This window comes from Cololabis saira, chromosome 7 (genome assembly GCF_033807715.1).
Source record: "Cololabis saira isolate AMF1-May2022 chromosome 7, fColSai1.1, whole genome shotgun sequence".
Taxonomy (NCBI): domain Eukaryota; kingdom Metazoa; phylum Chordata; class Actinopteri; order Beloniformes; family Belonidae; genus Cololabis; species Cololabis saira.
Window position 1 is genome coordinate 1,137,195 of NC_084593.1, and position 24,665 is coordinate 1,161,859.

Sequence of the window (24,665 nt, forward strand, 5' to 3'; positions counted from 1 at the left end):
GGGGGTGGGGCCGTCAGACGTTTGAATCAGGAAGCGGGAGTCAGAGAGAGAGCGACCCGCGGCTCGCTGCGATTTTATTATAAAGCGCAAAACGTCTGTTTGGTGATCCAACTCTGAGGTGCAGATGTTCATAAACCTGGTGGCTGTCGAGAAAAAATTAAAAAAGCGATGTAGACGGGCTGTTTTACTCTCAGCCGCTCCCGGCTCCAGCTGATTTCTCATCAGCGCCGACATGAACAAAGCGGTTGCGCAATCGAGTACGTCACAGCAGCTTCACCACAACCTGCCCGCTTCTCCCCTGGCAGTGCGAAAACACACGTGTGGAACCGTGCCGTACCGCACCGAGCTGAGTCGGGCCAAGTAAGTCCTAGTGCGAAAGTGCCACAACAGTCTCCGGGTTCGAGCGCCACGAAGCCGTGGCGCTCACTTGGATGAACGGTGCCGGGACCCCCTCCCCACTTGCCCACCCCCCATACCCATGCAAGTTATTATGTTGTTTTGCCGTGTGTATGTTGCTTTTCCGTGCTGACGTGTTTTTTGCACCTTCACACTGGGTATTTAACACAGTGTGAAGATCCTTTGTTTTCCTCCTCCATCCCAGTGTCTTCCTTCCTCCAAGAAATGGCGTCCGTACAGACGGAGCCATCGGTGTGAACCAGAGTCAAGTTCTCTCGTCTGATTATGTCTGACTTGGCAATAAAGCTTTTTCTGATTCTGATAGAAGTATTAATGGGTATTGATCAGGCTGGAGGGAACATTGATCAGTATTGATAAGGCTGACGGGAGTATTGACCAACTTACGTCCTCCATCGTCTGCTTGTCGTCTTCTGGAACTTTCTCAGAGTTTTCCTCCATCTTCACGTCGCCGCTGGCGTCGGCCTCCTCAGGCTCCGCCCGCTCAGGCTCTGCCTCCGTAGGCTCCGCCTCCTTCTCCGGCCCCGCCCCCTCTTCTGGCTCCACCCCCTCCTCCTCCTTCTCCTCCTCCTTCTCTTCCCCCGCCTTCTCCTCCTCCCTGGCTCTCTTGGGGGGGGGCTCCTCCCCGGGTGGGGGGGGTTTGGGTGGAGACCCGCTGGACGATCTCTTGGCCGTGTTGGTGAACCGGTGCCTGGAAACACAAACACCGATCAGCTGATCATGTTATTGATCCCCCCCCGACACAAACACCATCAGCTGATCACGTTATTGATCCCCCTGACACAAACACTGATCACGTTATTGATCCCCCCCACCCAGAGCAGGAACTGACCCGTGCTTGAGCTGCCGGTACTTCCTGCTCACGTAGACCGTCAGCCGTTTCCCTCCCAGCCGCGGCGGCGTGGCCTTGCAGTCCTCCGCCATCTTCTCCGCGTCCTCGGCCCGGTCCATCTCCAGGAAGCACTGGAGACAGGGACGGTTTAGAGGGGCCGCCAAGACCATCATGACCATCAGAACCCCCCAGGACCCCTAAGGAACCCCCAGACCCCCCCAGAACCCCCGCCCCCCTACCTCTCTGCGGATCCGGTTCAGGAAGTACTTGTGCACGGCCCCGTAGGGCGCTGCCAGCTGCAGGATCTCCTCGTCAGAGTATTTGGTTCCGGGGAGCTGGCCCACGTAGACCACCTTGCTGGACCCGCACTGGAGGGGAGAGAGCTGTTAGTGGAGGACCCCCAGACCTGCAGGACCTCCCAGACCAGACCCAGACCTGCAGGAACCCCCCAGACCTGACCCCCCCAGAACCCCCCAGGACCCCAGACCCCCCCTACCTGGATGGTGGGGTAGCTGAGGGAGTGGCAGACCCTCACCGGTCTTCCACAGACCGACGCCGTCACGTTGCTGTTGTAGAACCGGGACATGGACCGAGCCTCGTCCTCCGTCTGGAACTGGATGTAGGCCTGGGGGACGGGGACACACGGGACACACGGGGGGTCAGCTACGTGCAGCTACGTGCAACCACATGAAGCTACACTAACGCAGAAGCAGTTACACAGGAAGTTTGCTGAACTTCGTACAGTTTGTAGCATGTTTTCACAACAGTTGTGTTATTTACGTTGTATTTAGTTACAGTGTCTTAGTTACACCGCTTTGCTTGATTTCAGCTGAGCTAACCCTCGTTAGCAACACGCTAACGTCTAGGACCAAAACCAAGTCTAGGCCCCCCTCACCCCCCCAGGACCCACCTCGGGCCGCAGGTCCAGCACCAGATGTTTCACCACCTTCCCGAAGGGTCGGGCCAGACCCAGCAGCTCCTCCATGAAGTTGTAGCCTCTCCGGAACCCGATGATGTTCACCACACGCATGCCCTGCAGGAGAACCGGACCAGAACCCGGGTCAGGGACCGGGTCAGGAACAGAGACCGGGTCAGGACCAGAGACCAGGTCAGGACCAGGACCGGGTCAGGACCAGGACCGGGTCAGGACCAGGACCGGGTCAGGACCAGGACCAGAAACCGTCCATAGACCATAGACGGTCCATAGACTCTGAACAGGTTTAGGGTCCCAGTCCGGTCAGACCTGGATCTGGACCGTGTTTCAGGAACGTGGATCCGGCAGGTACGTACCCCTTTCTTGGTGTTGTCTGTAGAGGAGACACAAACAGGAACCTGGTTATGGTCCAGACCCAGCAGAACCAGCAGAACCCCCAGAACCCCACCAGACCCCCAGAACCCCCAGAACCGTACCGGTGCTGTCAGAGTCTCCCTGGGCGTCGCCCTCGTCCTCCTCCAGCTCATCCAGGGTCACAAAGTCCTCCATGTTCTCCAGGAAGTCCTGCTGAACCAGCACACGTTAGCCACGTTAGCTGCTGTTAGCCACGTTAGATGCTGTTAGCCACGTTAGCTGCTGTTAGCCACGTTAGCTGCTGTTAGCTGCTGTTAGCCGCGTTAGCTGCTGTTAGCCGCGTTAGCTGCTGTTAGCCGCGTTAGCTGCTGTTAGCCGCGTTAGCTGCTGTTAGCCACGTTAGCTGCTGTTAGCCGCGTTAGAGGCTGTTAGCCGCGTTAGCTGCTGTTAGCCGCATTAGCTGCTGTTAGCCACGGTAGCTGCTGTTAGCCACGGTAGCTGCTGTTAGCCACGTTAGCCGCGGTTCTGGGCCCGGGTCGGAGTTACCAGACCCCGCCCCCGAGTCCGCTGGGTTAATGTGCAGTGGTTAATGTGGTTAATGTGCAATAGTTGAACATGCAGTGGTGAAGGTGCAGTGGTTAATGTGCAGTGGTTAATGTGGTTAATGTGCAGTGGTTAATGTGCAGTGGTTAACGTGCAGGGGTTAATGTGGTTAATGTGGTTAATGTGCAGTGGTTAATGTGCAGTGGTTAATGTGCAGGGGTTAATGTGCAGTGGTTAACGTGCAGGGGTTAATGTGGTTAATGTGGTTAATGTGCAGTGGTTAATGTGCAGTGGTTAATGTGCAGTGGTTAATGTGCAGGGGTTAATGTGCAGGGGTTAATGTGCAATAGTTGAACATGCAGTGGTTAATGTGTTTAATGTGCATGGGTTAATGTGCAGTGGTTAACGTGCAGGGGTTAATGTGGTTAATGTGGTTAATGTGCAGTGGTTAATGTGCAGGGGTTCATGTGCAGTGGTTAATGTGCAGGGGTTAATGTGCAGGGGTTAATGTGCAGGGGTTAATGTGCAGCGGTGAAGGTGCAGTGGTTAATGTGCAGTGGTTAATCTGCAGTGGTTAATGTGCAATAGTTGAACATGCAGTGGTTAATGTGTTTAATGTGCATGGGTTAATGTGCAGCTCTCACCTCGTCCGGCAGATCTCCCTCCAGCGCCTCTGAACTCTCGGTTGGTTCTGCTGGTTCTGCTGGTTCTGGTTCTGCCGGGTCTCCCGGCTCTGCCGGTCCTGCCTTCACCTCCACCTTGGGCCCCTCTGGCTCCGCCCCCGGCTCCGCCCCCGGCCCTGGCTCCGCCCCCAGGTCTCCCGGGGCTGCAGCGGCCTCTGGAACCTGGAACGGGTCGACTGGTTAGCTCTGCGGTTTGGACCCTTGGCCCGGTTCTCAGGGTTCCTACACATTTTTCAAGGTAAAATTCAAGCACTTTCAAGGGTCTCTCAGCACAATTGACCAAATTTTTGCGACGAGAAGTCAGGGGGTAAGGGAGCCCTCCTGCCCTGATGGGACATTTTTTGCTGGATACACAATGGATTCCTGGAAACATTGGAAACCGTTGTGTTTGGTGATTCTGTCTGTCGAGGACGTTGAAGATGCTTCATAATTGGATTTATAATAGCAGGATTTCTGCTAATTGGAGGAGGGGGATTCCTGGTGTACCGACAAACGCGTAAGTTGTCGACAGCTGTTTTGGCTCTTTCCGAGCTGCCGGACGTGGCTGAGGGGACAAGCAAGGTGATCAACGCTCAGACTTTAACGCTGGGGGAGCAAAGCTGCAAGCTGGATGTGATTCTTGAGCAGAATTGCAGGCTGGCAGCGTCTTTGAGCTCAATGGCAAGATGGATAACACCCTGGAGAAGTTGGAAGCTCGGCTTGGCGGGAATTGATCACAAATTCGTCTGTTTGGAGTCGCCATTGATGAACCAGAGACTGAAGGCAGATGGAAAATTACTGAGTCTGTCTGTTTTCAATACAATTGTTGATTCTATAATTTGGCCTTGACAGGGCGGTTTGGCCGACCGCTCCAGTCACAATCTCCCTGGTGGAATGTAAACAAGGGACTCTGCCCCTACTAGCCCTCCCCTCTCAGGAACATCTGTGGACCTGTTTTCAGAACTGACCGAGCCGTCTGATAACATCAAGGACATTGGCTGAGTGCAGCTCTGAGCGAAGTTCACGGACTTACCGCTCACACACACACTTGCTGATAACCACACCTCCCTCAACTCAACGCCTTCCTGGCTATAAGTCTTGTGATGATGATGTTAAATTTGTCATGTGCCGAGGTGTTTTTTTTTGCACTTTCTCACTGTGTACTTATACACAGTGTGAAGATGCCTTTTTTCCCTCCCTCCCTCCCCCATCGTCACCCTTTCTCTGCTTTGTTCCGGTTTCGGGTCGCTGCTCGTTGTGGTCGACCGGCCGGCAGCTGAGCGGATTTACTGTACTTGTATTGCTGCTTAATTGTCCTTAAATTGCCCCTCGGGGATGAATAAAGTTTCTCTGAATCTGAAAAACTCCCCTAGTGGGAGAAAAGCCTTAAACCAAACAGTGGCAAGAAAAACTCCCCTTTAGGAGGGAAGAAACCTGGACCTGGACCATAAGGGGGGACCCTCCTGCCGAAGGCCAGACTGGGAATATATACACTCATAATTATTTGTTCCGCTTTTTATCACAATTATGTAAATTGTATCATTCTGTAAACATCTAGTTATGTTTCATCTTGCTGATTTTATTTCTCCTTGTAATAACTAAACTACCGTATTTTCTGGACTATAAGCCGCATCCACTCTATTTTTAAAAAAATAAAAAAAAGATATTTAGCCGCAGATATTTCTGTTGTTAGATTAGATATTTACTACATGTACAGAAGGATTCTGAACTGTAAATGATGTACATGTTTGTACCTAAATAGATCCTTTCCTAACAGTGTCTTTTAACACGGCAGCAACTTTGCTGATTAAAACGGGACAGAACCAAGAGAAAATAACCGGTATTTATTTATCTATTTATCTGTTTGAAATCTGCTTCTACTTCTATCTGCTAAAGAAGAAGTAGCGTTTTTTTCTTTGCATTTATTTTGTCTTAGTTTTGATTCTAATTCCGGTTAGAGCGCCCCGAGTGGTGGAAGAAAAATCCACAGAAAAGCTGCACCTTTGTATAAGCTGCACGGTTGAAAACTATGAAAAAGTAGCGGCTTATAGTCCAGAAAATACGGTATACAGTCTGATCCCAATTTTAATAATAGTTATAATTTCAAGCACTTTCAAGCACTTAAAATAAAAATTCAAGCACTTTTCGGGTCTTGAAAACACAACATTGAAATTCAAGCACTCTCAAGGATTTCAAGCTCCTGTAGGAACCCTGGGTTCTGTTGGTTCTGCTCACCTGCTTCACCTGCTTCTCCTCCGCTGGCTCCGCCTCCTTGCCGTCCTTGGCCTGTGGCTCCTCCCCCTCCCCCTCCTCCTCCTCCTCCTCCTCCTCCTCTCCGATAGGCTCCTCCTCCTCTTCGTCGTCGCCCCCCCGCACCACTGCGCTCTCCTCCTCCTCTTCCTCCTCCTCCTCCTCTTCCTCCTTCTTCTTCTTCTCCTCTCTGCTCCGGGACGAGGACTTGGAGGAGGCGGTTCTGGACCCGGATCCGGAGGAGGCCTCGGCGGTTCTGGACCCGGACCCGGACCAGCCCTCTGTGTTTCTGGATCTGCGGTTCTGGCCGTCTCCGGCGGGGCCGGCCAGCCTGCGGTTCACACTAGGAATGGGCGAAAACCGATAAATTCCCGTTGGTGACGTTTTTGTGTAAAGCTGATTTATGGTTGTGCGTTTAATCGACGCACAACTTACGTGAAGGAAGGAAGGAAGGAAGGAAGGAAGGAAGGAAGGAAGGAAGGAAGGAAGGAAGGAAGGAAGGAAGGAAGGAAGGAAGGAAATGAGCCAGAAACAAAGAAAGAAAGAAAGAAAGAAAGAAAGAAAGAAAGAAAGAAAGAAAGAAAGAAAGAAAGAAAGAAAGAAAGAAAGAAAGAAAGAAAGAAAGAAAGAAAGAAAGAAAGAAAGAAAGAAAGAAAGAAAGAAAGAAAGAAAGAAAGAAAGAATCCCGTTGATACGTGTTTGTGTAACAAACATGGAGGATCTGAGTCATTCCAGTTTTGCAGTACAGGTGTAACTCATTTAATTGTTTTTTATTAATTCAATTTAATTGGTGTAGTTTAGTATTTAGTATCTTTTAGAGCAGTGATTTGGCTCCAAAGACTGAATGTGGTGATAGATTTATAGTTACAAAGGTGGAGTTGAATTGGTATTTTTTTATCGTTATCGGGATAAATGTCAGAAATTATCGTGATACATTTTTTAGCCCATCCCTAGTTCACACTGACAAACACAAGCCCGGCTTCAGAACCAGCAGGTTCTCCAGAGCCGTTCTGGTCTGGGCGGTGCCGTCGCCACGGTAACGGGCCGGGAACTCACTTGAGGGTCTTGTATTTGGCGCAGATGTTGAGGCGGATGAGCCGGCCGCGGATGGTGAGGGGGTTGGCGCTGTAGTACTTCACCAGCATCTCCGCGTCCTCCGCCGTCCCCAGCTGGACGAACGCCTGCAACGGAGGGAACGGACGTCACAGAGGAGACTTCACAGCGGGTTACGCCCACTGAGTGGCAGAAAGACTGAGTGGCAGAAAGACTGAGTGGCAGAAAGACTGAGTGAATAAAGACTGAGTGGCAGAAAGACTGAGTGAATAAAGACTGAGTGAATAAAGACTGAGTGAATAAAGACTGAGTGAATAAAGACTGAGTGGCAGAAAGACTGAGTGAATAAAGACTGAGTGAATAAAGACTGAGTGGCAGAAAGACTGAGTGAATAAAGACTGAGTGAATAAAGACTGAGTGGCAGAAAGACTGAGTGAATAAAGACTGAGTGAATAAAGACTGAGTGGCAGAAAGACTGAGGCCCTGTCCCAATACTCCCACTACCCCTCGTTTTCATCCCTAGCCCTAAATTGTGCGCGTTCCCGTGAGGGTAGTGGTGTCCCAATTCCTCTTTCCACCTAGTGGTAATGAAGAAAAGTAGTGTAGTGGCTATGAATCTGTCCCTACGGATCAAGGGATTTCCGATCCTCACTAGCGGATCTGTGCGGACTGAATCCAAAAAAAAACAAACATGGCGGACATTTCTTATTTTTTTAGTGAATAAAATCAATATTTTGAGTTAGTTTCGGCATAAAAATGCGTTTTTTCTAGCGAGAAATACATATTTTACTTTCATAATATTCACTCAGTGAATGTAAATAATCACTAGTTTGCTCGTTTGCCGAAGATCACGTCAGAATAAAGGCTGATTTATGGTTCCGTGTTACACCAACGCAGAGCCTACGGCGTAGGTTACGTAAGCTGCAGGTTTCTCCCCCGGGACGACGGCGCAGGGCGATCACGTCTGTACTCCGGCTGTGAGCTGCTGCTGTTACCATGGTAAACAGCTGCTGCTGCTCCGAGCCGACGGCTCTTCTCATCTCCGAAAACATCGGGTCAAATTTGTTAACAGGCGTTATTTAGATAAACTGAGCCCAGGTTGGGGATCTTAACGGTTACTTTTACGCCTGAAAAAATATTAAAACTTAATAAAGTGGCATATTAACAGCGCTACAGCTGAAATTAAAACAGCTTTTGGCTCTCAGCTTCCTGATTTTAGGGGTGGTGATGAAAGTAGGAGTAGTGGGAGTATTGGGACAGACCCCTGGGAAGATTTCAGGTGCCCTAAAATCTGTCTCTTCTTTTTTAGGGGTAGTGATTGAAAGTAGGGCTAGTGAAAGAAAGTAGGGGGAATATTGGGATTGGGCCTGAGTGGCAGAAAGACTGAGTGTCAGAAAGACTGAGTGAATAAAGACTGAGTGTCAGAAAGACTGAGTGAATAAAGACTGAGTGTCAGCCTAAACTTTCAGTTTGAGCAACTGGAAAACATCTAAAATGGGAAAGAGCTGTTGTGCGATCGACTGTACTCATAGATTTAGCAAGAAATCTGAGTTATCGTTTTACAGACTGACGAAAAATAAGCTTAAGAGAGACAAATGGATCGCTGCAATTCACAGAAACAACTGGATTCCAGGCACCGGAACGTGGATTTGCGGTTCCCATTTTGTATCAGGTAATGTTGGATTTTTGGGTAGCTAACGTTAAACGGTCAAATCATAAAGTTCGGTGTCCTCATCTCTTTAATTTCTACAACAAATCCTGCCTTGAAGTCGGACCAAGCGTCAAGACTTTTGTATGCCTTCAAGCTTTGCTTCGTGTATTACCCCGGCGTAGAAATTAAGTACATATAAATATCAGGAAACTGGATTGGTGGCCAAATATTAATGTCCATGGACCACTGGTTCTTGGTAACTGTACCAAATATTAATGTCCATGGACCACTGGTTCTTGGGGTAACTGTACCAAATATTAATGTCCATGGACCACTGGTTCTTGGTAACTGTACCAAATATTAATGTCCATGGACCACTGGTTCTTGGTAACTGTACCAAATATTAATGTCCATGGACCACTGGTTCTTGGTAACTGTACCAAATATTAATGTCCATGGACCACTGGTTCTTGGTAACTGTAGCAAATATTAATGTCCATGGACCACTGGTTCTTGGTAACTGTACCAAATATTAATGTCCATGGACCACTGGTTCTTGGTAACTGTACCAAATATTAATGTCCATGGACCACTGGTTCTTGGTAACTGTACTAAATATTAATGTCCATGAACCACTGGTTCTTGGGGTAACTGTACCAAATATTACTGTCCATGGACCACTGGTTCTTGGTAACTGTACCAAATATTAATGTCCATGAACCACTGGTTCTTGGTAACTGTACCAAATATTAATGTCCATGGACCACTGGTTCTTGGTAACTGTACCAAATATTAATGTCCATGGACCACTGGTTCTTGGGGTAACTGTACCAAATATTACTGTCCATGGACCACTGGTTCTTGGTAACTGTACCAAATATTAATGTCCATGAACCACTGGTTCTTGGTAACTGTACCAAATATTAATGTCCATGAACCACTGGTTCTTGGTAACTGTACCAAATATTAATGTCCATGGACCACTGGTTCTTGGGGTAACTGTACCAAATATCAATGTCCATGGACCACTGGTTCTTGGTAACTGTACCAAATATTAATGTCCATGGACCACTGGTTCTTGGGGTAACTGTACCAAATATTAATGTCCATGGACCACTGGTTCTTGGTAACTGTACCAAATATTAATGTCCATGGACCACTGGTTCTTGGTGTAACTGTACCAAATATGAATGTCCATGGACCACTGGTTCTTGGTAACTGTACCAAATATAAATGTCCATGGACCACTGGTTTTTGGTAACTGTACCAAATATTAATGTCCATGGACCACTGGTTCTTGGTAACTGTACCAAATATTAATGTCCATGGACCACTGGTTCTTGGTAACTGTACCAAATATTAATGTCCATGGACCACTGGTTCTTGGGGGTAACTGTACCAAATATTAATGTCCATGGACCACTGGTTCTTGGGGTAACTGTACCAAATATTAATGTCCATGGACCACTGGTTCTTGGTAACTGTACCAAATATTAATGTCCATGGACCACTGGTTCTTGTAACTGTACCAAATATTAATGTCCATGGACCACTGGTTCTTGGGGTAACTGTACCAAATATTAATGTCCATGGACCACTGGTTCTTGGTAACTGTACCAAATATTAATGTCCATGGACCACTGGTTCTTGGTAACTGTACCAAATATTAATGTCCATGGACCACTGGTTCTTGGGGTAACTGTACCAAATATTAATGTCCATGGACCACTGGTTCTTGGTAACTGTACCAAATATTAATGTCCATGAACCACTGGTTCTTGGTAACTGTACCAAATATTAATGTCCATGAACCACTGGTTCTTGGTAACTGTACCAAATATTAATGTCCATGGACCACTGGTTCTTGGGGTAACTGTACCAAATATCAATGTCCATGGACCACTGGTTCTTGGTAACTGTACCAAATATTAATGTCCATGGACCACTGGTTCTTGGGGTAACTGTACCAAATATTAATGTCCATGGACCACTGGTTCTTGGTAACTGTACCAAATATTAATGTCCATGGACCACTGGTTCTTGGTGTAACTGTACCAAATATGAATGTCCATGGACCACTGGTTCTTGGTAACTGTACCAAATATAAATGTCCATGGACCACTGGTTTTTGGTAACTGTACCAAATATTAATGTCCATGGACCACTGGTTCTTGGTAACTGTACCAAATATTAATGTCCATGGACCACTGGTTCTTGGTAACTGTACCAAATATTAATGTCCATGGACCACTGGTTCTTGGGGGTAACTGTACCAAATATTAATGTCCATGGACCACTGGTTCTTGGGGTAACTGTACCAAATATTAATGTCCATGGACCACTGGTTCTTGGTAACTGTACCAAATATTAATGTCCATGGACCACTGGTTCTTGTAACTGTACCAAATATTAATGTCCATGGACCACTGGTTCTTGGGGTAACTGTACCAAATATTAATGTCCATGGACCACTGGTTCTTGGTAACTGTACCAAATATTAATGTCCATGGACCACTGGTTCTTGGTAACTGTACCAAATATTAATGTCCATGGACCACTGGTTCTTGGGGTAACTGTACCAAATATTAATGTCCATGGACCACTGGTTCTTGGTAACTGTACCTAATATTAATGTCCATGGACCACTGGTTCTTGGTAACTGCACCAAATATTAATGTCCATGGACCACTGGTTGTTGGGGTAACTGTACCAAATATTAATGTCCATGGACCACTGGTTGTTGGGGTAACTGCACCAAATATTAATGTCCATGGACCACTGGTTGTTGGGGTAACTGTACCAAATATTAATGTCCATGGACCACTGGTTCTTGGTAACTGTACCAAATAATAATGTCCATGGACCACTGGTTCTTGGTAACTGTACCAAATATTAATGTCCATGGACCACTGGTTCTTGGTAACTGTACCAAATATTAATGTCCATGGACCACTGGTTCTTGGGGTAACTGTACCAAATATTAATGTCCATGGACCACTGGTTCTTGGTAACTGTACCAAATATTAATGTCCATGGACCACTGGTTCTTGGGGTAACTGTACCAAATATTAATGTCCATGGACCACTGGTTCTTGGGGTAACTGTACCAAATATTAATGTCCATGGACCACTAGTTCTTGGTAACTGTACCAAATATTAATGTCCATGGACCACTGGTTCTTGGGGTAACTGTACCAAATATTAATGTCCATGGACCACTGGTTCTTGGTAACTGTACCAAATATTAATGTCCATGGACCACTGGTTCTTGGGGTAACTGCACCAAATATTAATGTCCATGGACCACTGGTTCTTGGTAACTGTACCAAATATTAATGTCCATGGACCACTGGTTCTTGGTAACTGTACCAAATATTAATCTCCATGGACCACTGGTTCTTGGTAACTGTACCAAATATTAATGTCCATGGACCACTGGTTCTTGGTAACTGTACCAAATATTAATGTCCATGGACCACTGGTTCTTGGGGTAACTGTACCAAATATTAATGTCCATGGACCACTGGTTCTTGGTAACTGTACCAAATATTAATGTCCATGGACCACTGGTTCTTGGTAACTGTACCAAATATTAATGTCCATGGACCACTGGTTCTTGGTAACTGTACCAAATATTAATGTCCATGGACCACTGGTTCTTGGGGTAACTGCACCAAATATTAATGTCCATGGACCACTGGTTCTTGGGGTAACTGTACGGGTCACTCTGAAGTCCAACTGACGCTAATTTAAGCCCATAATCAGCTGTTTTAATAACACTAACCCAAATCAATATCGGATCGAATCAAAACGTGATAATCGATTCTGAATCTTAAGAATCGGATTCTTGACATTTGAATCGATCCCTAGTCCTGGTAGTTAATGTGCAGTGGTTGGTGGTGCAGTCGAGGTGGCGGAACTATGAACCACAATCATGAAATCAAACATTTCGACTGTTTGATTTCAATCCCCAGCGGGGAGTTTGACGGCTAAATGCTAAGCGTCTGGATGGCACCGACCAGGTAAACACCTGGTCGGTCAGGAACAGGTGAGTGTTTACCTGGTCGGTCAGGAACAGGTGTTTACCTGGTCGGTCAGGAACAGGTGCTTCTCCACCACGCCGAAGCGCTCAGCGACGGTCAGCAGCTCCTTCTTCTTCTCCTCCTCCCGGGGCAGGTTGGAGAAGAACACCACCTTGCTGCCTTGGCCCTTGAGCGGCCGGTCCATGGGCCGGTCTGAGCCCCGGTCCGAGTTTCGCTGGTCCTTCTGGGTCAGAGAGGGGGCAGAGTCGGGTCAGACCGGGGGATCCGGGGGTTCCGGTGGTTCTGGGTCAGCCCGGGCTGCCGGGGGGCGGGGCTTACCTCGATGACCAGCAGCCTCTGGGACAGGTAGAAGGTGACGGGCTTCCCGTACAGATGGGCCGGCTGCTGCTTGTAGTACTCCACCATGTCCCGGGCCTCCTCGTGGGACTCCATCTCCAGGAAGGCCTGGGGACACGGGGGGACACGCTTGTTCTGGTCCCGGGACTAAAGCTGCAACTAACGACTGTTTTTTTTTTATGATTTTATTTTTCTGAGAGAAACATACAGAATAACTTTAACACAACCATACTTTCACAGCAAGGCAAACATATACAGTTTGTCTTACTAATTTCCCTTTGTTACTCTCCCTTCCATTTTGTAATATGCAAAATATAACATGAACATAGGAAGAATGGATGTCACACTTCCTCTCCAATTTCTGAAAGTCAAAAATCTGGTACTTCAAGTCATGCACAAAGCGTATTTATAGCAGTTCAGGTCTCTGTGCTCCTATGTATCCTGTCCATTTGTAGCACCATCTCTCAAATGTCTCTGATTGTAGCCTTAGAGCAAATGTCAATTTCTCCATAGTATAGATTTCTTGAACAGTTTTTTGCCAGTCTTCCATTGTCGGTGCATTGGGCTGTAACCACTTCCTTGTTATGGCCTTCTTCATTCCAATCAACAACATCTTCATTAGGTATTTATTTGCTTTCGCTTGAGTATGCAATGCCATGGTACCAAAATACATTATTTTGACATCAAATTGTACAGTAATTTGAAATATGTGTTCCAGAAAATCATGAATCTCATGCCAATAAGTTTTGGACAATCCCAAACTAAATGATAATTGTTAGCTAAATCTGAACCACACATCCTCCAACAACTTGTTCCTAACGACTGTTTTAATAGCAGACGAGTCACCGACTATTGAAACGATTGGTCGGCTAATCCGATAATTAGTAATTTTTTTAAAAATTTTGTATGAGGTTGCTTTAATTTTGTGGCAAAGATAATAAACACAAGAAAGATGGCACTAGAGCCCTGATATAGCAGGACTTTTTTCTACATCCTGCTCCCGCCGGCATCCACTAAACTGTGAGAATTCATGCCCGCACGATAATAGAGATGCATTGATTTAGTGTCTTCTCCCGTCACGCAAGAGAAATGTCCAGACAAATCTATCTGATTTAGGGTTGCAAAGGGGTGGAAAATTTCCGGTAAATTTCCGGAAACTTTCCGGAAACCTTCCATGGGAAGTTAAGCTGGGGAATTTTGGAAATATTCCAAATTGGAAACTTTCCATGGGAATTTATGGGAATTATTGGGAATTTATGGGAATTAACTGGAAATTGGGGGTAATTTAAACAAACTGTATCATATCCAAACATAAATGTAAATATTTATTTTGTCATAAGCAGATATCCATGCAAGATAATACAAAAACATGACATTTCAACAGATTTATTTGAGTAGAACTTTAGTTTTTATTCTTGTATGAACAATTATTTTAATGAACAACAAAATATGAATGTTGAGTAAATACTAACTCACCCCACTCCCCCACCCAATCAAAAAGTAATGCAAGTTAAACATTAATACCATTATAGATCAAATATATTTACCCCATAATATTATCAAAACTTACTTGACTTTATATAGTCCGTGGGCTCAAATGTGTGGCTTCAATAGTCTTGTGCTTTGAGCTCAAATGTGTGGCCTCCAGGCTTCAAGAAATCACCTGTGCATGTGATGGAGGAATGCACAGTGCATGTAGGGGGCGTGGCCTCAATAGCCCTGCAGTAAGCTGTGTGCATGTGATGGAGGAATGCACAGTGCCTGTAGGGGGTGTGGCCTCAATAGCCCTGCAGTAAGCTGTGTGCATGTGATGGAGGAATGCACAGTGCATGTAGGGGGTGTGGCCTCAATAGCCCTGCAGTAAGCAATGTGCTGTGTGCATGTGATTGACGAGTGTACTTGCATTAAATCTGGTTGTTTTAGCCAAGACTATGCTACAATATATTTCCCCCAACTATATTTAAGTTCCCTGTTAAGGGCCAACCTTCAATTCTGTAAATTTCTTATTTATTCCTGTTAATTCCCGTGAATTCCCATATATTCCCGTTAATTCCCATGGAAAGTTTCCAACTTTGAAAATTCCCGGAATTTTGCAACCCTAATCTGATTTAATGTTAACATGATCATTGTGGAGTTTGATGGATGATTGACAGTTCATAGGTACCTGACTGAAAGTTAGATGCTAATCCATCATTGTCATCATCACACAAGCTTTTTCTCCTTCCCCCGGCAGCTCCTACCTTGTTCTTGAGCACCAGGTGCTCCCTCAGCCGGCCGAACAACTCGGTGAAGGAGAACAGCGTCTTGTTGCTCAGAGGTTTGCGGTCGTACTTCACCACCACCACCCGGCTCCTCATCTGAGGGGAGAGGAGGGTCAGTCTCTGCTGCTGCCGCGCCGTCACCACGGCAACTACAGGTTCTCACTCACCGGGGTCTGTCCCATCTTGTTTCCTGCCGGACCTGGACCTCCTCCTCCTCCTGGGGCAGGAACACAGAACTGTTAAACTCTAACTCCGGACCCACAATGACCCTCTAATGACCCACAACGACCGACGGTCCCAACCTACGACCTTTAGTCCCAACCTACGACCTTTAGTCCCAACCTACGACCTTTAGTCCCAACCTACGACCTTTAGTCCCAACCTACGACCTTTAGTCCCAACCTACGACCTTTAGTCCCAACCTACGACCTTTAGTCCCAACCTACGACCTTTAGTCCCAACCTACGACCTTTAGTCCCAACCTACGACCTTTAGTCCCAACCTACGACCTTCAGTCCCGACCTACGACCTTCAGTCCCGACCTACGACCTTCAGTCCCGACCTACGACCTTTAGTCCCAACCTACGACCTTTAGTCCCAACCTACGACCTTTAGTCCCAACCTACAACCTTTAGTCCCAACCTACAACCTTTAGTCCCAACCTACGACCTTTAGTCCCAACCTACGACCTTTAGTCCCAACCTACGACCTTTAGTCCCAACCTACAACCTTTAGTCCCAACCTACAACCTTTAGTCCCAACCTACAACCTTTAGTCCCAACCTACGACCTTTAGTCCCAACCTACGACCTTTAGTCCCAACCTACGACCTTTAGTCCCAACCTACGACCTTTAGTCCCAACCTACAACCTTTAGTCCCAACCTACGACCTTTAGTCCCAACCTACGACCTTTAGTCCCAACCTACGACCTTTAGTCCCAACCTACGACCTTTAGTCCCAACCTACAACCTTTAGTCCCAACCTACGACCTTTAGTCCCAACCTACAACCTTTAGTCCCAACCTACAACCTTTAGTCCCGACCTACGACCCACAACGACCCAGTATTGTCCCAATACTCTCACTACCCCTAGTTTTCATCCCCACCCCTAAATTTTGCGCGTTCCCGTGAGGGTAGTGGTTCCCAATTCCTCTTTTGATCTAGGGGGAGTGGAGAAAAGTAGTGTAGTGGCTGAATCTGTCCCTACGGACGTAGGGATTTCCGATCCTCACTAGCGGATCTAGGGACAGAAACATTTCCCAGAACGCTTTTCGTCGTCATATGCGGACTGAATAAAAAAAAAAAACATGGCGGATATTTCTTATTTTTTAGTGAAAAAAAAAATTAATATTTTGAGTTAGTTTCTGCATAAAAATGCATTTTGATTACATTTCTAGCGAGAAATATATATTTTACTTTCATAATATTCACTCAGTGAATGTACATAATCACTCGTTTGCCGAAGATCACGCCAGAATAAAGACTGATGGTTCCGCGTTACACCAACGCAGAGCCTACGCCGTAGGTTACGTACCCTACGCCGTAGGCTCTGCGTTGATTTAATGCGGAACCATAAATCAGCTCCGGAGCTGGCAGACTGAAATCTCGAAATTTTCTGAGCAAATTTCTTAACAGGCGTAGCTACAACTGTTAGATTTCATCTATTAAACCAACATCTTCCTAAAATGATTTATTTCAGCCAGCGGTAATTCTCCACAGAGCTGCAGGTTTCTCCCCGGGACGACGGTGCAGGGCGATCCCGTCTGTACTCCGGCTGCTGCTGCTGTTACCATGGTAACAGCTGCTGCTGCTGCTGTTACCATGGTAACAGCTGCTGGGCCCCGGACCGGCGGCTCTTCTCATCTCCCAAAACATCGGGTCACATTTCTTAACAGGCGTTATTTGGATAAACTGAGCCCAGGTTGGGGATCTTAACGGTTACTTTTACACCTGAAAACATATTAAAACTTAATAAAGTGGCATATTAACAGCACTACAGCTGAAATGAAAACAGCTTTTGGCTCTCAGCTTCATGATTTTAGTGTTGGTGCTGAAAGTAGGAGTAGGGGGTGTATTGGGACAGACCTGGAAAGATTTCAGGTGCCCTAAAATCTGTCCCTTCTTTTTTAGGGGTAGTGGTAGTGAGGGAAGGCTAGTGAAACAAAGTAGGGGGAGTATTGGGATTGGGCCTTAGTCCCACCTACGACCCACGGTCCCAACATTCCCCTGGTCCCCCTGGCTGCCAGGTCTCCAGGTCCACATGTCTCACCCCAGCTGGAGGACATCCCCCCCATGGGTCCTGAGGACATGGATCCTGGTCCAGGTCCTGGTCCCAGCAGACCTGCAGACAGGTTGGGGGCGTCCCGGAGACCCCTGCTGGAAAACAGACAGCTGAGTCAGCGTCTACACGTGTGTGTGTGTGTGTGAGTGTGTGAGTGTGTGAGTGTGTGTGTGTGAGTGTGAGTGTGTGTGTTTGTGTGTGTGTGAGAGTGTGTGTGTGTGTGTGTGTGTGTGTGTGTGTGTGTGTGTGTGTGTGTGTGAGTGTGAGTCTCACGCTCGGCCTGAAGCCATGCCGGGGTTCCAGTCTGGATACCTGAAACACCAACACATTCACCTGCATTAGTGACGGAGATCCAGACCTCAGTCACATCCAGTCAAACAGAAACGTAGAGATACACAGGTGAAGGTGTAGGTGTGTGTGCAGTAGGAATGGGTGATATTTTACCGTTCACGATAAACCGTCAAAAAAATTCCCCACGGTAAGAATTTGTATCTTGTGGTAAAAATGATAAATTCCCGTTGTTGTCGTTTTTGTGTAAAACTGATTTATAGTTCTGTGTTAAATCCACGCACAACGTACGGGAAGGAAGGAAGGAAGGAAGGAAGGAAGGAAGGAAGGAAGGAAGGAAGGAAGGAAGGAAGGAAGGAAGGAAGGAAGGAAGGAAGGAAGGAAGGAAGGAAGGAAGGAAGGAAATGAGCCAGAAAGAAAGAAAGAACGATATGAGCCTGAAAGAAAGAAAGAAAGAAATAACGAAAGAAAGAAAGAAAGAAAGAAAAAAAAGAACGAAAGAAAGATTTTTTTTATCGTCATTTTTATCGTTATCGGGATAAATGTCAGAAATTATCGTGATACATTTTTTAGTCCATACCGCCCATCCCAAGTATGCAGGTGTGTGTACAGGTGTGTGTGCAGGTGTGTGTGCAGGTGTGTGTGTGTGAGACTCACATGTCCAGCAGCACTCGTCGGTTCTCAGCATGTCGGAGTCCGTTGGTGTGCTGGTTCCACTCCTGCAGTCAGAACACAATTACTCACACAACGTTACATTTACGCTGCAGGAACCTGGACCAAGATAAACCTGGACCAGGATCTGGACCTGGACCAGGATCTGGACCAGGATCTGGACCTGGACCAGGATAAACCTGGACTGGCCTGCACTGATTAACACCTACATTAAAGGGGACCTATTATGGATCTAATACCTATTTTAAACAGGCCTTGAATGTCTTAAAAACAAGCTTTTGATTGTTTTTGCTAAATAAATTAGAAATCCAGCCTCTAAACCATGTCTTTATCTTCCCAGTCTCTAACCTCATTATCTATGCAGGATTCTGAGTGGGCGGGGCTATGATAATGAGGCTCTGTGCTGATTGGCTGCCTGAATGACGCGGTACACGCTACGGAAAAATGGAGGAAGCTCCGGCCGGCGGAGTTAGTTGTTAGTGGTTTCACCATCGCTACTGTCGTTATGTAACTTTGGGGAGCAGAATCTTATTGTCTCGTAGATCCACATCACACTGGACGATCATCCGGGCGGCTGTACAGACACTGCAGAATTTAGTTACTTTCCTCCTTCTCTGAGTTGGCAGGCTGAGGGGAGACCACTTTATAAATGTTAAAGCAAGAGAAAACATGGTTTTCATAATAGGTCCCCTTTAAGATAAATGGCTTTGGTTTCACTGCAGCGTTGTAAAGTTGGATGAGCTCAATAAGTGCAAAGTAAATTCAGTCATTTTATTTTACGGTATTGTATGTCTTAAATGATATTTGCCTAAATGGGTTAAAACAATTGCGGCGTTAGAATATTAAACAGTAAACAGACTATTTTTTCAGAACAGATCCGCTTTAATTTCGGATGCCGCTTATATTTACGTGTTTCTCCAATGATTTTAGAGGAATGACACTGGCAGACAATCAGCCAGCTAGCTGTTTCATGCTCTGTTGGCTTGAATGAAATGTTAACGTGAAGATGCTAGCTAGCCTGTCAACTAGCTGAAAAGTTTGAAGATTAAATTTACATCTTCAACGGTCAATTTGCCCAGACATTTTTTAGGCTGGAAGTGGGGATTTAATAGTATTGTGCTATTGTAAGTGATGCTAGGAGTAACAAGACTGGCTTATTTTTACCATTTTTGTTGTTAAACAATTGTTGCAAAGTTTGTTTTTTTTTTTTTTTTTTACATTTTGTACAGTGTGACTTAAACTGAAATTTATATTATATACACAAATCTGATCTCCTGTGCTTAATATGTACATTTCAACATTTAGATCAGGGGTCGGCAACCCGCGGCTCTTTAGCGCCGCCCTAGTGGCTCCTGGAGCTTTTTCAAAAATGTTTGACCCTTTTTTCTTCTTTTTATTCCTCCTTTTTTTTTCTTTTTCTTTGCTTTTTTTCTTCCATTTTCCTTTCCTTTTTAATCTCGACATTTCAACTTTTTTCTCAACATTTCGACTTTTTTCTCGAAATTTTGACTTTTTTCTCGACATTTCGACTTTTTTCTCAACATTTTCTCGACCTTCATTCTAAGGTTTATAAGACTTTTCATTTTTTGCGGTTCCAGACGTATTTGTTTTTTTGTGTTTTTGGTCCAATATGGCTCTTTCAACATGTTGTAGTGCTGGGCGGTATACCGGTTCATACCGAATACCGGTGTTTATTTTTCTTATGATATGAATTTTTCATATACCGTAATACCAGTGAGTAGCGTACACAACGTTGGGAACGCTGCGCAGCGCTACGTTACGCCGCACCGCGCAGCGGAACGTAGCGCCGCTGGACAGTGTTTCCCCTACCACTGTATGGGCCGACCAGGCCAACGAGACCCCCCGCCAGGCCTAAAAAAAAAAAAAAAAATCAATGATCATTTACGTTTAGGAGCGCCTCTGCAGCGCTGTTCTGCAAGGGGAGTCAACCTGCTTCGTTGCCTGGTAAAGCCTGAATTATGGTTCGCGTTAAATCGACGTAGAGCCTACGCCGTAGGCTATGGCGTAGGGTACGCGGTGACGTGCACCGTACGGCCGCTCGCTGCGTACCCTACGCCGTAGGCTCTGCGTTGGTGTAACGCGGAACCATAAATCAGCCTTAATGACGCGAGTACCGCTGCTGAGAGCGCGGACATATTATTATACATTATGGGATGTATAGAGTTTGTAGCTAGCCAACTATGGCGCCGGCCAAAAATAGAAAAAATATCGCGGGCGACAGACAACATGATATAAAGAAATCTTTCTGCCAGGTACGTGTGTTTGTGTTTGCATGTGACGCTGCAGGGAAGCATGAAGGAAAACACAGCCCGACCACACCAGGCGTCCGCGGGGTCCTAGCGCCGGCACACGTGAGGCCATGCAAACCTGTATTTATACTAGTGTGGACATTAATGTTTTTCTACAATATTTCCTCCTCATGACAGTAAAATAGGCCATTCTAAGCCAATTTACTGCAGCAATTCCTTTCCAAATAATTAGAAAATGTGGTTAACACCAGTTGTGCATGAAAAAAAAAATACTGTGATATACCGTGAAACCGATATAATTTTGAAAAATACCATGATATAAATTTTTGGTCATACCGCCCAGCACTAACATGTTGGGTTTAGACCCCTGATTTAGAGACTCCGATTGCAATTGATTGTTGGAGAAACTAATTCATTGTCTATGGAGGCCCTGAAATAGCCCTGCCCCCCCCAAGGTTAAAAGTCTAGGTCTGCCACTCTCCATCCATCCATCCATCCATCATCATCATCATCATCATCATCATCATCATCCATCCACCCATATATCCATCATCCATCGAGGGAAAAGTCCACATGCAGATTAAACCTCTGCAGATCAGAAGGTCCAGAAGGACCAAGAGGCCGGGACCTTTAACGTGGAGGTGGGCGGAGCCCCGCGGCTGACAGACAGGGAGGTGGGCGGAGCCCCGCTGGAGGGGGCGGGGCTTACTCACCATGGTGGAGTGAACGTCAAAGTCACAAAGAGAGCAGACGTGGGGGAACATGGGCGGCGCGACGCCCAGGAAGTCCTGCACCTTCCCGTTGGACGGGGAGCCCATGCGGCGCTGCAGGAAGAGCGGGTCGGGCTGCGCCGGCCCCCCCGGGCCCCCCCCGCCGTAGGACTGCTGGGAAAGCTCCGCCCGGCCCCCCCCGTAGCCGTAGCCCCGCCCCCCCGAGGGGCCGTCCTGCATGGAGCCGAAGCCGAAGTCGGAGGAGGGGGGCGGGTCGTCCCAGCCGTCCCGGTGCCCCCCCCCCGGGTGGTGGTAGCCGTCGGCGGCGCGGCGCTCCCCCGCCTCGGCCTTGCCGCCCTTGAGCAGCATGAGGATGCGCGGCAGCGTCTCCACGCTGATGTCCTCCTCCGGGATCTTGGCCAGAGCGTCCAGGTCGGAGGGCGACAGGCCCAGGCTGGCGAACAGCTTCATGGTGCTGCCCAGGGTCCCCCCCCCGCCCGAGGCCCCGCCCATGCCGGAGCCCCCGCCCCCCAGGCCCGAGGCCACGCCCCCCATGCCACGGCTGGGGCGGGAATCGTTCACGCTGTAGTTCAAGGTCTCGGCGGCGGCCAGGAGGCCCCGCCCCACCGAGAACTGCTTGGGACCGCCGTCCGACTGCTTCTGAGACATGATGGCGCTAGCGGCGGCGGCGCTAGGTGGGGGAGGGGGGGTCGGGGGGCAACAAGGAACAGCAAGCAGAGCCAAGGAGGCGGGTTCTCTTCCGGGCGAAGTCCGACTTGGAGGCAGAAACAAGCTTCAAACAAGAGTCCGGGTCAGGCAGCGGGAGACGAAGGGGAGACGGAGAACAGGTTCTGTAGAGGGAACATGTGGGACATTTAAGAAGACAGAAGACACTTCAGCTCCGACCAGGACAAGGAACCTCCTCACTGTGGAGGGAAGCATCATCAGGGAGACAATGAGACAAAAAAAACAAGAACATTACAACACCAAGCCCCCTGACCGGGGTCTGTGACATCACAGACCCCGGTCAGCGTGATCAGGGTCTGCGTGTCGACCTCAAGGACACGCCCCCAAGACGTGGGCGGCTCTAGTCTAAAAGCTGGCTCCGCCCCTGAGCTGCTAGCTAAAAGGTAGAACGTGTCTGACAAATGTTAGCAAGGAGGAAATCTGATGAAGAAAGGCTTTTAAAAGAATTAAAGACAAGCTGATCTGATCTGTTCTGATTGTTGTGGATGAGATTGGTTCGAGTTCGGTTGAGCAGCAGCACCAGGATTCTGACGGACGCACGGTTCTGGAACGATTCAAAAGGAAAAGAGGAGGAAAGGAACCTTTGATTCTATTTCAGAAGGTTAGTGAGCGTTTCTTTAAAACATCATTCAAGGGCCATAAGTGTGGCCGTAACAACGGTGCAACAGCTGTAAAGCAGCGGTGTAACAGGGCCGTAACAGGGCTCTAACTGCTGCGTAACAGGGCCGTAACTGCGGTGTAACGGGGCTCTAATTTCGGCTTAAAAGGGCTGTAACTGCGACGTAACAGGGCTGCAACAGCGGCGTAACAGGGCTCTAAGTGTGGCGTAACAGAGCCGTAACAGCGGCGTAACAGGGCCATAACTGCGGCGTAACAGGGCTCCAAGTGTGGCGTAACAGGGCTCTAAGTGTGGCGTAACAGGGCTCTAAGTGTGGCGCAAGTGTGGCGTAACAGCGGCGTAACGGGCCGTAACAGGGCCCTAACTACAGCGTAAAAGGGCCATAACAGCAGCGTAACAGTGCGGTAACAGGGCTCTAACGGCAGCGTAACAGGGCCGTGACAACGGTGCAACAGCTGTAAAGCAGCGGTGTAACAGGGCCCTAACTGCGGTGTAACAGGGCTCTAAGTGTGGCATAAGAGCGGCGTAACAGGGCCATAACTGGGCCCAAAGTTCGGTGTAAGAGCGGTGTAACACGGCCATAACAGCGGCGTAACAGAGCCGTAACAGGGCCCAAAGTGTGGCATAAGAGCGGCGTAACAGGGCCATAACAGCGGCGTAACAGGGCCCAAAGTGTGGTGTACGAGCAGCGTAACAGAGCCATACCAGCGGCGTAATAGGGACATAACTGCAGCGTAACAGGGCCGTAACTGCGCTGTAACAGTGCCATAACAGGGTCCTAAATGTGGCGTAACAGGGCTGTAATAGCGGCGTAACAGGGCCCTCAGTGTGGCATAACAGTGCCATAACAGGGCCTTAAGTGTGGCGTAACAGGGCCCCAAGTGCGGCATAACAGGGCTGTAACAGGGCCTTAAGTGTGGCGTAACAGGGCCCTAAGTGTGGCATAACAGGGCTCTAAGTGTGGCGTAACAGCGGCGTAATAGGGACATAAATGCGGCGTAATAGAGCCGTAACAGCGGCGTAACAGGGCCCTAACTGCAGCGTAACAGGGCCCAAAGTTTGGCATAACAGTGGCGTAACAGGGCCCAAAGTGTGGTGTAAGAGCGGTGTAACAGTGCTGTAACAGTGGCGTAATAGGGACATAACTGCGCTGTAACAGTGCCATAACAGGGCCATAGGTGTGGCATAACAGGGCTGTAACAGCGGCGTAACAGGGCCCTCAGTGTGGCGTAACAGGGCTGTAACAGGGCTGTAACAGCGGCGTAACAGGGCCGTAAGTGTGGCGTAACAGGGACCAAAGTGTGGTGTAAGAGCGGTATAACAGTGCCGTAACAGCGGCGTAATAGGGACATAACTGCGCCGTAACTGCGCTGTAACAGTGCCATAACAGGGCCCTAAGTGTGGCGTAACAGGGCTGTAACAGGACCCCTAAGTGTGGCGTAACAGGGCCGTAACTGTGTAGACATAACTGCGGCATAACGGATGTAAGTGTGGCTGTAACAAGGCCGTAACTGCGGCTTAACGGGGCTGTAAGTGTGGCGTAACTGACGTAAGTGTGGTGTAACAGGGCCATAACAACGGTGCAACAGCTGTAAAGCAGCGCTGTAACGAAGCAGACAAGCTCTGGGTTCAAGGATGAAATAGGGTTCTGTATCCGTGCAGAAAATGAGGTTCCCGTTACTCCCGTTACTACACGGCCCCCCGAGGCCCCGGCTCAGAAGAAAGCCCGGCCGGGCCCCGGGACCC

At 47.9% G+C, this 24,665-nt stretch overlaps 1 protein-coding gene across 1 annotated transcript in view; it reads right to left on the bottom strand.

Moving 5' to 3' along the window:
- matr3l1.2 (matrin 3-like 1.2) overlaps positions 1-24,665 on the bottom strand; it is a 34,961-nt gene that overhangs the window by 4,404 nt on the left and 5,892 nt on the right. The window contains exons 3-20 of the mRNA XM_061726476.1: positions 21,557-22,404; positions 18,559-18,620; positions 17,887-17,925; positions 17,601-17,708; positions 15,501-15,552; positions 15,313-15,429; positions 13,055-13,180; positions 12,780-12,959; positions 7,046-7,170; positions 6,062-6,332; positions 3,722-3,922; positions 2,657-2,747; positions 2,537-2,553; positions 2,157-2,279; positions 1,743-1,871; positions 1,486-1,614; positions 1,247-1,377; positions 802-1,105 (exon numbers count right to left, since the gene is read on the bottom strand). Of these exons, the coding sequence (XP_061582460.1) occupies positions 802-1,105; positions 1,247-1,377; positions 1,486-1,614; positions 1,743-1,871; positions 2,157-2,279; positions 2,537-2,553; positions 2,657-2,747; positions 3,722-3,922; positions 6,062-6,332; positions 7,046-7,170; positions 12,780-12,959; positions 13,055-13,180; positions 15,313-15,429; positions 15,501-15,552; positions 17,601-17,708; positions 17,887-17,925; positions 18,559-18,620; positions 21,557-22,222 (2,871 nt within the window). The 5' untranslated portion in view covers positions 22,223-22,404. The remainder of the gene's footprint in view (positions 1-801; positions 1,106-1,246; positions 1,378-1,485; positions 1,615-1,742; positions 1,872-2,156; positions 2,280-2,536; positions 2,554-2,656; positions 2,748-3,721; positions 3,923-6,061; positions 6,333-7,045; positions 7,171-12,779; positions 12,960-13,054; positions 13,181-15,312; positions 15,430-15,500; positions 15,553-17,600; positions 17,709-17,886; positions 17,926-18,558; positions 18,621-21,556; positions 22,405-24,665) is intronic.